The sequence below is a fragment of the Trachinotus anak genome, unplaced genomic scaffold (genome assembly GCF_046630095.1).
Source record: "Trachinotus anak isolate AG129_WGS33_773 ecotype Australia unplaced genomic scaffold, CSIRO_AGI_Tana_v1 ptg000025l, whole genome shotgun sequence".
Taxonomy (NCBI): Eukaryota; Metazoa; Chordata; class Actinopteri; order Carangiformes; family Carangidae; genus Trachinotus; species Trachinotus anak.
The window spans coordinates 1998631-2016773 of record NW_027273876.1 but is presented as its reverse complement, the minus strand read 5'-3'; the positions used below and the strand labels follow the sequence as shown (position 1 = coordinate 2016773).

General features: G+C 42.7%; 1 protein-coding gene across 1 annotated transcript; it reads left to right on the top strand.

The window, feature by feature from the left end:
- The first annotated feature begins 3725 nt into the window (after positions 1-3725).
- gpr142 (G protein-coupled receptor 142) lies at positions 3726-13140 on the top strand. The gene is made up of 3 exons (XM_071463673.1): positions 3726-3924; positions 9034-9188; positions 10574-13140. Exons 2-3 carry the CDS (start codon positions 9050-9052, stop codon positions 11530-11532), a joined length of 1098 nt encoding a protein of 365 aa, XP_071319774.1. The 5' UTR covers positions 3726-3924; positions 9034-9049; the 3' UTR covers positions 11533-13140.
- Positions 13141-18143: the final 5003 nt, after the last annotated feature.

Below are 18143 nucleotides of genomic sequence, written 5' to 3'. Positions count from 1 at the left end.
AGCGTTTGTCTGGAGAGCTGCTCACGTTACGGCCACTCGGAGCTGCACAGGGAGACAGTTTGGAGAGCTGAGGTTATGGCAGAGATCCAGACTGAGGTGACCTACCTCAGCATCAGTTTATCTCGCTGCAGCAGCTCCATTAGCCCCTTCCTCTCTCTCTTTTTTCCCCTCCCTTCAGACAGCGCTCCAGCTCCAGCTCCAGCTCCAGCTGCAAAGGAAGGTTTGTCTTTTAGTGGCAGATGAGCTGAATGTTGGCTGGTACAGGCTGAGTGTAAATCTAGAGTTGCCAATTGACTCTGCAGGCGTGAAATTGGATCCATGAGTTATACGTCGTCTACAGAGATGGTCATTATATATTTGAATATGACCCACTTGTGTAAATCCCCAGTTATATAATCAGAGGCAGGAAGTACATTTACCCAAGTCCAGTGCATATTTGAGGTAATGTTATTTCCATTTTGGGAGATTTTCTTCTGTTAATATTTATCTGACGCCTGCAGTTTTCTGGCCATGTTTCAGATTCATAATTTGACAGATTCAGAAATTGTTTCTGGTGAAAAATGATTAACTTTTAACCAAGTTTTTTAATTAACCTGCACAAGAGCATGCAAGCCTTCATACATGTGCTTCACAAATGTTTCACAACATGTAAATAGCATCAATAATCTGAAGGCTCTGACTGGTGTTGTACTTCATTTTTCTTTTTTTATCATCAAACCCCATGAAAGCTCCAAAACCAACAATGTGTTTTCTTTCTGACTTCCCTGCTCTGAGTTTCTCTGGCTCTCAGCCACATCTCATAAATTCATGACATAAATCTTTTAAAGTGAAACATAAGTATTTTGTTTCATTTTGTAAAGCTCCATCCAGTCTAAAGGTAGATGTCCATGTATTTTTGGATTATAAAGCAGGTCTAGGTTCTATATTAATACTGTGAAAGTATCAAAGCCTCAGTCCACAGAGAAATGCACACAGCCTGTATTCAGACACTGAGCCTTAAAACCAGCCGTCAGGACTTCTGGAACTTTGTGATGTCACAACAAAGCAGTCACTGTCCTCAGCTTGGCCCACCTGGACCCACAATCCAACCTTGCAGGATTTGGTTTTTTCTGAGTGTTTACCTGAAATCTGCTGTATTTTTATTTGGTTGTTTGGAAAACCTGTTGTGAAGACCTGTTGTTATTAGAGCCCCAGAGAGGAGAAATAAAACTACACTGGTGGTTTTTGGTTCTTAAAACCACAAATATATCTTTTGATGGAGATCAACACAATAAAAGTTAAAATATAGGACCTTTAAAGAGCCTCAGTGATTTCCTAAAACAGAAACAGAAGAAAATAGTGCTTTTGTTGGGAACTAGTTTCAGTGGCGGATTAAAACACATTTGTTGCTCTGGTGAAGGTTTTGGACACTGGAGCTCTGTGGCCAAGAGGAATAAAATAAATCAGGCTTTGGAGACACACACAATACATTTCATAGTTTGTTTTGATTTGTTTTAAACTTTTCAGGACAACATGAAAGATGAAATATACTTTAACACTGAGACCACACTGCCATCTCTGCTCACTTCACTATTCACTTGGTTCAGAAATGGACGTTTATAGTTTTGTCCCTGGTCCAGAACGTTTGACCCAGAGCTGTCAGAGTAGAGTATTACAGTATTACCCTGTATTGATGGAGCCATAAAAATGTACTGACATGACCTCAACCAGGAAACAAATGGTACAGTACCAGACTTTTAATGGGCTCTTGATGTCATTTTAAAGGGTATCTTAATAACTCAGAAAAAAGGGGCGGGGCCTGTTGGAGAAAACTTGGTGCTCTTCCTCAGGCAGCCTCTGCACATTTTAAACCATCGCTGCGCTGCATCAGAATCATCAACATTAAGTTTAACCCAACATTTGCTCCCCCTGCATCATCACTCTCCAGTCTAATAGGTCTGATCAATAATGAGTCATGGTTCATTATTTGCATCACTGCCCCCCCCCGGCAGTGTAAGGTCATTGTTTGTCAAATAAGCACACAAACGGATCTGCAGCTGCAGGGTGACGGATGCCAGACGGGGTCAGAGCGAGCTCACGTAGGCCTCAGGTTTTGCAAATGGTTTGTCAACAGAGTGAACTGATGGATGAATTAGTTCCTCACATCTGCTCATTTAATGCACTGTTTGCTTTGGAGCTTTGCTATCGTCAACAATTTGCGGTCGTGAGACGAGTTTTCTCAAAGGGTTTAGCTACATTAAGGACACATTTGTCTTGTTCAGAACAGCCATTCAGCTCCTCACTCCTGTGTTTGTTTCAAATGCTGCCATGAATACAAACATCAAATTAATAAGCTGCTGCTGCTGGGTGTCGTTATTCTTTGGTCCCTGCCTGTTGATAGTGTGTGTGTGTGTGTGTGTGTGTGTGTGTTGAATCCTCTGAGACTTCAGTGAACCTGATGCACCCCGTGTCCCATTTCCATGCTAAATGCTGAGTTATGTATTTATGTAAAATGGCCCAATTACTGATGAATTTTAGTGACTGATTAATGATTGTGTTTTGTGTATCAGACGAGTTCATAAAACATGATTTATTATTTTTAATTATAAATAAACTGGATGAATATTGTTACAGAGCATGTACCACTAAATGTCGATGCGGGAACTTTGTAAAACTGCTGCAAATCAAACATGATAAAAAAAACTTTTTTCCAAAACCTGTTTTCAGTTTCAGTTTCAGTGTCAACCCTTCATCGTTACGTGGCTCTTTCTTCTCCTTCTAATGGGACAAAGGAGTTTATCAACAACAGAGTCAAACATTAAGTGCTAATTTCTTTTGTCTGCATGTTAACTGACTTATTTTTAGCCATACTAGCAACGTAGCTTGTGACGCCACAATGACAGTGACATTTGTGGTTTTTGCCATGAAATGTGGTTCACGTGCACGTTCCCATCAGGATGAATTATAATCACCTTGGTGAACATGACCTTCCATCGAGAGCCATCATCAGGTCAAAATTCTAATTTGTAATCCGTGCGTCTAATTAGCATGCTAATGTCATGCGAATGTTAGCATTTTGTTGTTGTGAATACGTTAGCGTTCAACACATTGCACCTACAGCCTCACAAAGCCACTGGCCTGGCTGCAGAGCCTTTTCTCTTTTGAGCACATACTCACATATTCTCTCACACACACACACACACACACACACACACACACACACACACACACACACACAGACGGTTGAGTAAAATGGTTGGAAAGCCTTTTGCATTTTCTTCATGAAGCTCAAATGACTTTTTAAAGTTGCATAAGTCATCAGTCAAACTGCAGCTCTGACAGTTGTATCATTATCTGTGACAACAACGCACAAGTACACAGACCTCTTGTGTCCTAAGTGCAACACTGCAACAATTTCTACATATGGAGGCTGTACAGCTAATGTGTGGAGTAACATTTGGACACAGCTTTGTGTATATTTATTTTGTCACTCTTCCAGCCTGAACACACTTCAGACTTAAATCCTCTGCATTAAGGAACTGGAGCACAGCCGAAGACACGACCACTTTTTATCCCCTGTCAGACTTAATGTGGTTTTCCATCGGGTTTTCCTGTATTCCTCTATGCCCTCTTTTCCTCATCTCTTCACCTCTTTCCATCCAAACATCTCTCTCTCGCTCTCTCTCTCTCTCTCTCCTCTCCCTCACCCTCCCCACATTTTCACTCCCCTCTCCCTCCCTCTGCTCACTCTTTGCAGTGATGTACCAGCTGCCTGGACTGCACTTCTCCTCCTCTCTGTCCTCCTCCACATCTCCTGTGTGCGTGTCCAGCAGTGATGTCGGGGACTTTGTAGGAGCCTCTGGGGTCGGGGTGGGGGGGGGCGACAGAGAGCAGAGGGCCGGCTGTAACCCAGGTGGGGAGTTGCTGTGAGGACTGGATGTGAAGGTAAGAGACAGTGAGACTAACCATACAGGGACGAGCAAAGTCAAAGAAAACTCTCTCCATCCGCTGTTTATGTGCGAGTGTCTGAGCTGCTCTGTTGTAAAACGATGAAATGTTTCTGCTCCTTGTGCAATCAGCGCTGTTACACATCACTGACTTCAGATGTTGGTGCAAGGTAGTCTTTTATAAAAGTTATTTAAGGAAGCAGGGAGGGAGAGAGTCTGGATTCTATCACATCCAATTGTTTCATAATTGACACTGTACTGAGCTCTGAGCTTTTATATTAATAGAATCTGCTTTGTGTTTACATTGTGTTTTCATGTGTATTCACCTCCTAAATCTTCTGAGGAGGAGACATTTGTCATTATATTAGCCTGTAATTTTAATTTCTGGTGCCAAACTGCGCTTCTGGATTCTGTCCTCCTAACAACACTGACCATGGGTCAGGACATCGGCCTCATGAATGAACTTTGCACAGCAGGACATTTGTTGATCTACGTGATGAGGACATTTCTGGAAGTGCTGCCTGCAGGCCATTTATTTTCCAAGAAACTTGTTCTCTGGCATCCAGGCTCTCACTTTCCCCACAGACACCAGAAAGCGTCCCCTCGCTCTCATGAGAAACAGTGATGTGTTTGCTGTACAGTTATGCTGGCAGCACCCTTTATCTCCCAGCACTGTTGTTTCAGGTGCTCCGTCTCTTCATGAATAATTAAGAGGACTCAGTGGAGCACAGATACAGTTCAGTTCAGCTTCCTGGGCACTGAGACCCCTGCAGAGCCAAGTCCTCTAGCCTCCAGCTGCATGTCAACCCTGGGAAGAGGGTCCAGAGCAGAGTCTTAATCAGAAACATGCCTCGGCCTCTGATCCTCACAGACTGTAGTCGCTCAGCTGTAGGGCGGATTCCACAGAGGATACTGTCTGCTGACACTTGGCGGGAGCAGTATGATCATCCGTCTCTGTTTCCATGTCAATAAGTTTCATTTCCCCAGTGTGGACAGACTGTAATTATCTGAGAGTGGATTAATAAAACACCTCTGAAGTGAGAACAGCTCCGTTTCCACCTCCAGAATCTGCAGCACCCGAGGGACCGAATGTGACGATTAGTCTTCACAGGAAATTTCCCACAGAATAAAGAGTGAGGGGAGAAAAAGCTCTCTGAGCTTCAAGATTTCATTTGCTGCCCTAAGGATTAAAAAGGAAGAAGTGGCTGCTGGGATATTGATTGTAGATACTGGTCCCTGGTGCTGTGTTCTGCTGGCAACCTCACAACCTTCTCATTCATAATGATCATCTTTCTCACTGCTGGTCCTGAGACGAGGCTCAGGAGGAAACGGATCAGGTGTCGTAGCAGATGAGACAAAGTTGCCCTTGCAGGTCTCCATCAGCAACGTTGCCTTGTTTTCTATTTAAGTTTCTGCAGCACTGATGCTTCAGATTAACTGCAAGGTCCCGTTTTATCTGGATGTGTGGAATTGCTGCAGTGGCACTTTGAGCAGTTGTTAATGAACAGATTCCACAAAATAAAACAGGAAGAGTTATGATAATCAATAAAATGTTTGAAGTGATAATCAATAAAGGAACTATGTGTTTACTTACCAGTCTTGCAGAGAGCTTCAGCCATTGTTGCCTTTACAGGACGACAGGTTATAATGTGTCCTGAGCAGCTATTTCTTCAGGACAAGATTGGACGTGACAGTGACTCAGTATCTGAAAGTGATGATATGACTGGGCTGATGCTAGCTGGTTAGCATGCTAACTTTGGTAGATAAAAATAGAAGCAAAACAAAAGGGCTGTTTTCCACCTCTGGAGATGGGGATCTGTGAGTAAAGGAATGAAGTTTGATGTTTAACTCTAACCCTAACCCTAATTTCAACAAATCTACTTAAAATCCCACTGATTTTTTTTTTGAACTAATTATATTTGTGTTTTGCTCTTTTGAAAGTTATTTCTCACTCTTGTCTGACAATCCACAGACCAAACCATCTATAATTGATGGAGGTTTATCACATCATGCAGTTCATGCAGTGCTGTAGAAACCAGAGGGAAAGAGGTGTGTTCTCCTCTGAGGTCACACACTGTAAGGATGATTGTACAGTAGATCCTATGGGAGTTGAGCCCCTATTAATACTGAATAGGACATCCTATCTCAGCACAAGGGACGCAGTTACATAACAAAGAGTGAAATATGAGAATGTTTTTGTTGATAAATGAAGCGACCAATGAGCAGCGGAATCACATCATTCAGCAAACGCATTTCCTCAGGACGGGTCCTTTAATTTACAGCCTGGATTCAAGTCTTTGTGCCAAAACCCTGGGAGCAATAAAAAACCTCTTATCACAACACATAGAAAAATACAGCCGATGGTGAGCAAACAATTCCAGAGACATATTCTGTCAATTAATACCAACATGCAGTCTGCAGGCGTTTGACAGACTACAACACATAAACATAAAGAGATGCTTTCTTTTTTTTTTAATATGTAAAATACCATTTTACTTGTAATTCCTGACTTTGGAGATGGCAGACGACAAAAATAATCTTAATAAATATCCATTCAGTAGCCACTCTGGAGCTTTTGATTGATGTCCAGTTGTCTCGGAAATGCCGTTCAAAGTTCTATTCTTTCTGAGCATTTAAAGGATTTTTTTGTACTCGTTGGCTTAAAATTTAACCATAAAATCTTTATTTCCCTCAGCTGCTGTTTCCATGGTCAGGAACAAAATATTAAGCTCAAATTTTAAGTCAACATGAACAAAAGGTTCTTAAATTACTCAGAAAACTGGAATATTGAGCGCCTACAATTTAATGAGAACTGGGAAGATTCCATCTGCTGAAGAAGATTATCATGAAATAATATGATCAAAAGCTCCAGAACATAAATGGATGATTTTTCTGCTTTGGAAAAAAACTTTTAATTAACAGTTTTTTACTATATCAGAATAAAATGTACAATACAATATACATGTCAGACAAAACAATTAAAATGAACAAAATATTCAAAGTATTTTAAGACTGAAGACAAAATGAAATGCAGGTAACAGAGCGTTCAGAGACCTTGAGTTGCCTTTGACTCGTGACGTCAATCAAGGAGCCAATTTTAGAAGTTGTGAATCAAATGTGTTCATCTGCAGTGACAAATCTCCCGCTCCTGTCTGCCAACTCTGTCCACGACGACCACAATCCATCGTCTCACTGTCAGGCAGGGATCCTCTTTAACGTCTCTGTCTCTCATAAAACTCAAGATGTGGAAGGCAAAAAAAAACAAAACATTTTTTTAGATCTGAGGAATCGAATGTACGGCCACCAAGATGCATGAGACAGTTTTCATCATACACACCTCTCCCTCTCTGTCCTACATTCTGAATGACACATTGAGTTTCATTATTGCTTTTCAGTTCTCGCTTTCTAGTTTAATGTTTCTGAGCTGAGCACTAAGATATTTGATGTGCCTCTATTTTATGATCACATTCCTGCTACAGGTCGTAAAATGTGCCAGTCATATAATGCACACGCAGGATTTTGGCACAGAAATAGCTTTTACAATGTTGGTAATTAAATATGACAAACTGTTAGTGGTAGTGATTGCCTCGCTCACAACGCGAGGCCGTTTCACCGATGGGGCGATTGTGGCTTCATGATGATGTTTATGTTGGCCGAGCATCTCCAAATGGTTTGTGACTGAAAGCTTGGGAGATAACACAGGCCAAATATGGCTTCATGGATGAGTGAAGCAAATTAGGAGAGCAGGCGGAGCAGAGGCAGACGGAGAAAAACAGGATGGATGGCACGCAGGTGAAAAGGTTAGATAGGGAGACAAGGTGATAATGATGCAGGGGGGGTGGAGGGTGACGGGGTCATCGCTGTCGGCCCATCTGTTGTTGTCGACCTGAAGTTTAATCGACTGAGTCCAAACTCAGATTTACCCACTTTTTGTTTCCATTGGTTGTTTCCGGTCAACAGCAGTTTGGCTGAGCAAACATCATTTAGCCGACATTACTCTGATGTAAAATACATCATCATCTGCAAATGATCATTTGTTGAAACCTGATATCATCATATCTGACTTTAACTGATTCATATGTATCAGCCAGGACCTGCGTCACTGATACAATAGTAGTTTCCTTCCTGACCTCAGCTACATAAACCAGATTATTTGTAAAAATAAAAAAATTATTATGTACTTCTAATTTTATTTATGCAAATGAAACCTCATTTAAAGACGTGTGTACCAGGTGTACAAAAAAATAATCAACAACTATTTTGGTAATCAATTAATTGATGAATCATTTTTCAATCAAACATCCTCTGATTTCAGCTTTTTCTTTTCTTTTTCGAGGGTTCAAAAGGGATTTTTCACCTGTCCTTGATGTGTTATCAATCAAATGACTAATCAAGAAAATTATTGGCAGATTGATTGATAATAAGCGGTTGCAGTCCAATTGCAAACGCAACAAAAAGAATTTCATTTTTCAGTTGAAAAATGTTTGTGTTTTTCATTTTTTTAAGATTTGATTCCTTTCAAGTGAAAGCAGTTAAAATAAAATATATTTACTCTATGCACTATTTTAATTTAATTTCAAGTCTTAAAAAAGGTGTCTGTTAAAACCAAACCATAACACAGCAGTTTTCCTACAAAACCATCTCATAATACTTTCATCCCCCACTAAAAAAGGCTCATTCATTTCCTAAAGCAGCTGGTCACAGTAGTTTATTACCAATGTTATTCAAACAGGAGGAAATAGTGCACATGTTGGGGACTATTTTCCTGGGCGGATGAATCCACATTTGGTGCTGCAGTGAGTATTTGGGACAGCAGGATGGTGTGTGTGGGATAAACTACAGTGTGTGTGTTCATGGTGATGAAGGAACATGTCACCCAGAGCAACAGTCTGGCTCAGTGCTGTGTTTTAATGGTTCTCGAACAACAGTGTTGCTCTTTGGCTCAGAGGAATAAGATTTATCAGGATGTGAATATGGAATTTTCATGGGATTTGTTGACAATAAGAAAAGTATAAAACATCAGCAGACTCATCTTTTCAGTCAAACAAAGTCATCAGATTTCCTTTCTCAGCTGAAAACATGACTCTTTCTCCACCATATTCTCCAGGGGAAGCGCCAAGGTCATGATCGACTGGCCCAATGTGACAGCGTCCGGCCACCAGGAGCTGGGCCTGAAACCCGAGGAGCTGCAGAAGTCCAAATGTGTGCTGGGCTTCATCCCCGTCATCTACTACAGCATTCTGCTCTGCGTCGGAGTACCCGGTACGCTGTCCTGACATCATGTCGCTCAATTATCAGCTGACCCAAACTTTTGCTGTGGTAACAATGGTAGAAATCTAAAAACTAGATAAATGATAAGACATAAAATATATTCTTTTGTAAATGAGATGAACTGCCCCACAAAGGCCAGAAAATGAGCTGCCACGCATCATTTCATTAGATGCATTTGCAGTGACCCACAGTCAATGTGAAAGCAGAGCACTCTTTAAATCTCTGAAATCTATTTATAACAAAAGTGGGAACTGCACACGACAGAAGAAATCAATACTCAAGTGAGTTAGAGGTACAATACTGGAGCTCTAATGGACCTGTGAGATAATATACTGCTGCAGCACAGAACCAAGAGCTGATAGCTCCTTTCACAGGTTATGATAATTTAATCATCTAATAATCAATTTGTTTGGGTTTATTAGTATTTATCCATCCATCCATCCAACTGTCTCTGAGATCGCTCTGCATCCAAATCTATCACCTCAATAATCCTGAGAGAGGAAATAACTGTCACTTTGATGAAAAGTCTTCACAGCACTATTGTTCTCATTACTGTGCCTCGTCTACAAGTCGATGGCGGCGAATTGTTATTGATCCAGCAGGGATTTACACACAGCGGTGTGCAAAACAAGCGGACGTGTCAGCAGAGCATCCAGATGACCTCTGGGTCACAGCACGTAATTGTCCCCAAAGGGAAATGAAAAAGGCCAGAGGGCCAGAGTCAACATCTGTATGACTGAAGGAGTCTTAAGACTGGTGGTGGAAATACCCCGCTGTTGATAAGAAAGAAAAACACAGGAGCAGATACTGTAAATAGTAGAGCGCAGATACAGTATTAGCAGCGTGGAGACAAATCAATGGTTTGCAGCGTTTTTACACCTCAGCCTTTAAAACATAGGATTACTTCATCCACTGTTTACTGAAGACAACATGAGCAGAATCGTCAATGAAAACAAGCCAAACTGCAGTCACTGCACTGCGGGTTTGAAAATATCAATTTTGATTAACTGGTGTTTTGCTAATTAATTAAAATCAAGTTGTTATGCCACATAAATAAGGCAGCGGCAGAAGTAACAGACTCCTGCTAAAGCTACGTAGCCTAGCTTAGCAGAGTAGTAATTACTTGTTGTTTGACTTTGAATTAATTGTATTTGACGTGATTAAGTCACAGTTAAGCCTCATATTTAAACCAAGCATCAACCTGTTTCCTCTCACATGACCGAAGGTTATCCAAGGTCAGAGCATCAGACTAAAGACCAGATCTGTCACAGTTTAACCCTGAGAACATTTTCTCAGTCTCTTTTACTCCCCAGATGTTTTCATGCAGTTCAACATCATGGTGTTAACACCTTATTCGATCGTCCTGTTTGTTTCAGTGAACATCCTCACGGCGGTGGCCTTGTCCAGACTGGCGTCCCGCACCAAGAAGGCTCTGTACTACTACCTCCTGGCAGTGACGGGCTCAGACATTCTCTCCCAGCTCTTCATCATCTTCGTCGGCTTCCTGTTGGAGACTGCGGTTTTTCACCGCGACGTCCCCGCGCTCCTGCTGCACTCCGTCAGCGCTGCCGAGTTCGCCGCCAACCACGCCTCCATCTGGTCCACTGTACCCCTCACCGTGGACCGCTATGTGGCGCTGTGCCACCCCCTGCTCCACCGCCAGATCAGCTACCCAGCACGAGCCAGGAAGATCATCGGGTTGGTCCTGACGCTGTCGCTTGCATCAGGCGTGCCTTTCTTCTGGTGGTCGGACATGTGGCGGAACAGCCACCCGCCCACGGCGGTGGACACCGTCCTTATATGGACCCATGTGACCATCATCTACTTCCTGCCCTGCAGCATCTTCTTGGTGCTGAACTCATTGATAATCCTGACGCTGAGGGTGAGGCAGACGCAGCAGCGGTGTCAGGAGGAGCGCGGGCCGAAGTCGGCGCCTCCACGGCGACTTGGGAAAACCACGGCCATGCTGCTGGCCATCACCTCTGTGTTCTCTGTGCTGTGGGCCCCCAGGACTGTGGTGGTCATCTACCACCTGTATGTGTCCTCAGTTCACAGGGACTGGCGGGTCCACCTGGCCTACGACCTGTCCAACATGCTGGCCATGCTCAACACCGCTGTCAACTTCTTCCTCTACTGCTTCGTTAGTAAGCCTTTCCGTGGCGCCGTGCGGGACGTCGTGCTGCTCAGGGGGGGGCCCCTGTATCCTCGCCGCACTCTGCCACAACATCAGGCCCCCACCCATGCCTCCATCTCCTCCCTGTACAGTGGGAACAACAAGCGCTCACAGCGGGACTCCACCCCCATGTCACCTCGCAGGGCTAGAAAGCCCTCGTGACCCCGCGCCCCTGAGTCTTAATCCAAAACACCCATCGTCCCACGGTCCCTGATCACTTCTGACCCCAGGGACGCACTCTGCGTTCCAGCTACGAGCGTGGACAGCTGCCAGTCAGGCCGGGAGCTCTCTCCAAGGCCCTGAAATGAACTCCACTCACAAGAAGTATGTTTTTTCTATTGTAATGTGTCACCGGGTGTTGTTTGTCCATGTAAATCAGATAAGATGACAACATATTTATTTTTCTTCAGAAGAATTTGACAAAACAAAAGTGGGTTTTTGGTATTTTTTTCTTTTCCATACATGGTAGTACTGTGGCAAAAATATTTTTATATTGTTATGAGAGAAAAGAAAAAAACTAGTAGTTAGATCTGTGTTGTATTCAGTTTCCTTCAGTGTTTTCAATGCTCTGCCATCATATCCACTCTGCAGGGAGTTTTACTTTCAACTGGCTGCTATTTTGTGCAGTTGTGTAAGGATGCTGAATCCGCCTTACTGAGCACAGCCAATCGAGCAAAGAAATCGTACTCTGTCTCTGCAGCGAGCTGCCAGGCACAAAAACCACAGCCGCTGGGCCGAGTGTTTATTTTTCATGAAATGCAACTCGATGGAGCCTTAAATGAAAGCTTGCTGTTTAAGCGGCAGGAGTGAAGACCCTGCTCTTCAAACACACCCACCACTACATCACCAACAGGGCCTCAGCTCTGGCTAAACAAACCACAGATTAGCCCGATGGTCTGCGCACACACACACACACACACACACACACAGAAAAACTCACATGAAGGTTACACACTGTCATGCATGTACAAACACGTCCACGCACACAAATGCAGCTGGTACATTTCCATTTGCCACAACAGGAATTTTCATGTTACGTCATTGTAATTTGATGAAAAATTAACTGCATCAGTTGTCGAGTCAGTGTTGGTGAAAAACAAGAGACCTGCACTTAAACTTCTCTGTTGTTGATGTTAATTGTTAATTAATACCCAGTTAAACGTGTGTTAGCCTGGTTTCTAACGGAGCCTGAGTAGTTGCTGTTTCTGTCGTCTGACAAAAATAACACTCATTGCTTATTTAGCCACATTTTAAATTGTTGGCTTTGTCACTGTTTGTATCTGGCATCGTGATGGCATTATGGTACAAATGACAGCTTTACATTTGAATGAAGCTTTCATGGAGGGGAGCAAGAGATGGCTCTACTTTCTCATGATGCTGTTTATGTCACATGCACGGAAACATTTCACTGTCAGAATTTCAAAGTTGTAAAGTTCATATTGTGAGCTTTGAATATCGGCACAAACATCAAGAGGATCGTGGCAGAAATCCCAGGCTCTGTAGCTATGAAAATTAACCATGATTTATCAACTAGTTTAATTACATGTAAGTATTTGAAGTTGCAAACGTTTGTTGGGACAAAAAAACCTCAAAGACACAGATTTCTTGAATATTCAAAACAGAGCTTCAAGGTTTTAAACTTAATTTTCATTTACTAGCGACACCTGGAATTTGCAACTGCAGTCTTACTTAAATTTTGTTGACAGTGAACACATATTTCTGGGTGGTGTCTACAGATCAACTGGAATCAATAAACTCAAATGGAAACAACTTTGTTTTTGATCATTTCTGTTCTGTTCTTTCCAGGACAGGACAGAATAGGTTATAGGCTCTTAAGCTAAGCTAAATGCTATGACTCAGTTGCAGCGCTGCTAAAAATGTAATGTTACAGCTTGACTGATTAATATTTTTTACATTAGTGAATGTGAAAGGGGACCCTCACTGTGACGTGGCCAGCTGTTAGCCTCTTTTAGCTAACAGTTTTGCTTTTACAACACAATTATTGTATGGTGCAGGAAACTGTTAACTGCTAACACCAGAAGGCAAAGTTAGCAACTAGCTCGTTAAGAAAATGGAGCATTTAGCAGCTAAAGAGCCTGATGGTTTTCTGAGGAGCTATAAAGAGAGCGAATATGGGATTTAGTTTCAGGAGATGGACACAAACACAACTCCAAATGAATGCTAACGTAGTTCTGCGTCTGTTATGTGCAATTATTTGCTAACATGTCAAAGCTGTTTGTGCGTTAGCTTGATTTGTTGATCTTCTTCCCAGATTGTCCACTCAAAAACAAATGTACACATTCATGCAGCTTTATGGAAAAGTCAGCACAAAGACCTTGGAAGCTCCCTCTGAACCCAGTCTCCGATTATCTTCTGTATCATCTCAAACATGTTTAATGCTTCAGTCTGCAATGGAGTCTCAAGTACAGTGTATACACGTCTCCTTCCTGAAGTTTAGGTCGTTTTTCCATTTACTTCTCTGACCACACACTCAGGGTTGAAGTTTCCAGTGGAAACCACCTGCCTGCCCTCGTCCCCCCACAGTCCTCATTGTGTTTACTGTAACAGTAAGAGACACGGCGTCGGTTCCCCTGCACGTCCCCCGTGTCAATCTGCCCCCGTCGCCCCGCGGCCGTCCCACACTGAGTTCTGAGAGTCCGTACGCAGATGAAGATACGAACGTTTCTTTGAAGACGCCTCCTGCTGCCTGACAGCAGCAGAGGGGGGTGTGAGAGCGTGTAGCGGTGGCGACCTTACCCTGCTGGGGACGGTGGGGTTCGGCGACATGACCGAACAAACAGTTAAGGCTATAATATGATGTTAAGGGGCCAGAGCAGGCTTTGATTAAAGCTTAATGGAGCCGTGCTGGAGCGTTCACACATCTACAGAGCTGAGGACATTAAAGAGCAGGTAAACCCTGCTCGCCACACGTCCCCTGTCTGCCTGCCATCTGTCCTTTGTGCCTGTTCAAACACGGCTATGTTCGGGGACCCCGCTCCTATTCAGCCCTGCCTCCTGCTCAGCAGGTGTCACAAGGAATCAACTGAGAAAACAAAGCACCAGAGAGAGAAGTGACAAGTGTGTCCTATCAGATGCACTTGTCTAAATATAGGACGCTCGTACTTTACGGACAGTTCGAGGAAGTCCTTCAAACATATTCTGGAAAGTGTCCTCTCCAGGAAAGTGATAGCATCAGTCGTCGGCTCAAACTGTTTAAAACAGTTTCCTGATATTTCATGTAAATAATGACTCAGAGCAAAAGTTGTCTGCTCAGACAGTTTAAAACAACTTATGTTTCCGGTCAGTAGCAGTGATGAAGCAGTGTGACATTCTCCTGCCCTCATGTCTCAGGGGTGAGGGAACAAAGGGTCAGAGTTCGCCTCTGGAGACAGTCTGTGCTCATGAACACTATCTTTTCCACACATCTGTGCCGCTGCCCATCAGTCGATGCCCCAGATCAGCTACCAACCCTGAACGTGACATTTATGAAAAATGGAAATTTGAATCTATGGTTTTACAACAACTTGGCAACAATCCACCAACTAACTTTAAAACAGCTACAAATGGACTTTGTGGTGAGTTTGTTCTGACAACCACTGTTTCCAAGGTGAGGAATTAACTCTCTGCCTCCAGGGTCCAGGTCCAACATCCCACTTGTTTTAGATTACGTAAATGGTCAGGTCAGACAGACAGTGTGGTTCTGGTCAAATGTAGTGAAACTGAACGCACCCTGTCCCAACAGTTAATTTTCTATCTTTAACCAACACTATGACCTCTCCACAACATTAACTATGAGCTATGAGTTGCCTAAAGATGACAATAAAAGCTTTAACATAGACTCTTATTTTGCAGATATATTCAGGATGAATAATTTGGCATTTTGCAGACACATTAAACAAGAACCTACAGATACATTTAACAACATAACTGACAAAAAAAAAAGAGAAAATAAAAGATATAATTTACTTAAAAACAAACAAACTGGACAACAGAAGATAAATATCTGCAGTATACAGCACGCAATGGGTTAAACTCTTTAAAATCTGCTTTAACTTCATCATGAGACAAACTGACATGGATCTGTTGCTCTTATGTTGGATGTAAATTCATTGTTTCAGTGAAATGAAATGATAAATGTTGGAAGGCATGTTCCCTGCATGTTGGCCTGTTGTTGTTGTTGTTAAAGTGGCTTCATGTGCATTGTTTACACCAAGTGTGTAATTGTGGTGCGGAATGATCCCGTCTGTCGGCACTGAGAAGAGTTTTAAATGGAGAGGAAATAAATGTTTAACACATGATTCCACTGTCGTCACTTAAACTGTGGTGAATCCTGGGATACGCTGTGTATTATAATTAACAGCTGTAGATGATGGAAAAAGGCAGAATCGTGCTCCTTAGCATGTACATTCTGGTGCAGGATAGAGATTTTCAGATTAATGTTCATCCTAAAGCATTGAACAACATCACTTTCTACTCTTAAGTCAAGGTTATCTACCTCTAAAGCCGCAGTTTCATTGATGTGAATTTATGTTGAAATATAATATGTAGATACGCACTGTGGCAGAAAGCTCAGACTCATGAATTTGTCCTTGCAGAGCTTCACAATGAAGGGTGATTCACCACAGGCTGCTCCTCTCTAATGTGTCTCTGGGGTTTTGGTACAAGGAGGCGGTGGATCGGTCAATGCGGATGAGATGACATAATGTGGGCTGGGCTCAGGAAATGACGTGGTGCTGGAGGTCAGATTCAGACAGGCAGCCTGAAAGGGGATCTGATCTTTATCTGGACACAGATAATTAATGGCCACAAGGAGCCAGATGGATGGAACCAAAAGGGAGAAAGTCACTCCCATTAAAAACCTTTAATTGCAGAAAATAGAGAGGTAAAAGCATCGGTGAGAGCCAGATGGAGGAGCTGAGAAGAGAGGAACACTGGAGCTGTCCCCTCTGGAGATCAGGCTGAGATCAGCTCTTGAGCAACAAGTGTGAGTGAGAGTCTGCCGGAGGAGTGTTTAAGGAGCTGAGGGTGGACTGGTCCTTTAATCATTGACCACAACATCAAAAGCACCAAAACCTTCACTGATGATTACAGAGTCTGTTTTATTTACTACAGGAACTAGAGAATTAAAGTGAAAATCAAACTAATTGTTCTGAACCAAATGATTTTGTAGTGGCTGATCCATCAGTGGGTGAGTGGGGCTGAAGAGGTGAATATTCCACAGATACATCCTCTCTCAGACTTGATGTGTGCAGCTGCCTCTACGTTTAAGAATCACGGCAGATAACGCCACATGCAAGACGTTGGAGAACAATTAGAGAGAAAAGAGCAATTAAGGGCGTTTTAGGATCATAAAAATAAGATGTGTAGCAAATGGAGAGAACTGGATAAACTGGTTAAAAAAAGTATCTTGAACCGAAGGATTGATAAATGGCCACATGGTGGTGCTATGGGATCTGGATCTGGATCAGGACTACATTTTCATCATACTGTCATCAACTGAGAAAATAAAAATCTAGAAATTCTTTGTGCTGAGAATATGCTCAGAGCCAACAGTTGCGTTGAACCTTGCTGGACATGTGGCAGCAGATCTGGTAAATCTAAGTGGAGTCGGGACTGTCAGACAGAAAGTCTGAGTCACTGCCCATGAATAAAGGAGGAGACTGAACAAAAGGAAAAACAAAGAGAGAATCTGAGCCTCAGATGAGTCTGGTGAAGGAGACAGGAGAAGACGTGAGTGTCGGATTGTGTCCGAATGGTTACATCACTTTTCAGAAGTCTTTGAAACAGACACAAGCTCTTACGGTTTTACTGTCAAATATATTCCCCAACATTCACAACAAGTGACCCAAGAAAACCACCATGAAGCAAGTTTAGTCCTTCTTCTTATTTAAGCTCCTCCAGTGGGTTTGTTTTCTGGTCTTGTCAGCAGGTCTTCTCAAAAACCTGCTGACGCACTTCACTGAAATTTAACGGAAAATGCTGCAAAAATCTTAACTTTGAGATCGTGAGTTTTTGCCATTTTCTTATTGGTAACTTCACTTAAATCTGAATTCAGAATAAAACACACATATTGCAGTTTGATGTTGCTGCAGATGCAAACTGTGACATGTAATTGTCATTTTTAAAGTAAAGGGTTTGAGTGTACCTCTGTAAACCAGTAAAGACAAATAACGTCATTAACTTTTATCTTTACAAGGCAGATTCAGGACAGGAGCCAAAGACCTGCAGTGAACCAGAAAGAATGTGTTTGCTCACATGTGGGGAAAACATGCAGGAGGGGGGTGCAATGAAGTAACGTTAATGAAAGGATGAGCAGGGCTTACAGGTAAACAGGCAGGCTGGCAGGTAGCTGACAGGTAAGGTGGTACGAATGTTCCTCCTCATCAAGATCAGCACGAAGGACAACACACAGGAACATGCTGGTCTGGCTGAGATCAGGTGGAGCAGGCAGGTCGGAGTCCGGAGGAGACAGGTGTGTGAGTGGGCGGGGAGGTCAGGTGATTGGAGGGAAGGTGCAAGGGGCCTCTGGTGGCTGGATGGAGAATGGCAGGAGACAGGGGCAAATACAGAGCTCACTTTTTTTTCCTGCCATTTTTGAACTTTCTTACACTCCTAAAGTAATTTTAAGGCAAGCAGAGGTAAGTGTATCTGTATATCACCTGTCAAAAGCCTTTAATTAAGACATAAAGAGACATTAAGACTAGATATAACACAAGGTGAAGTAAAACACTCATCAATATATTAGAATAATACAATAAATAGAAAATAAACAG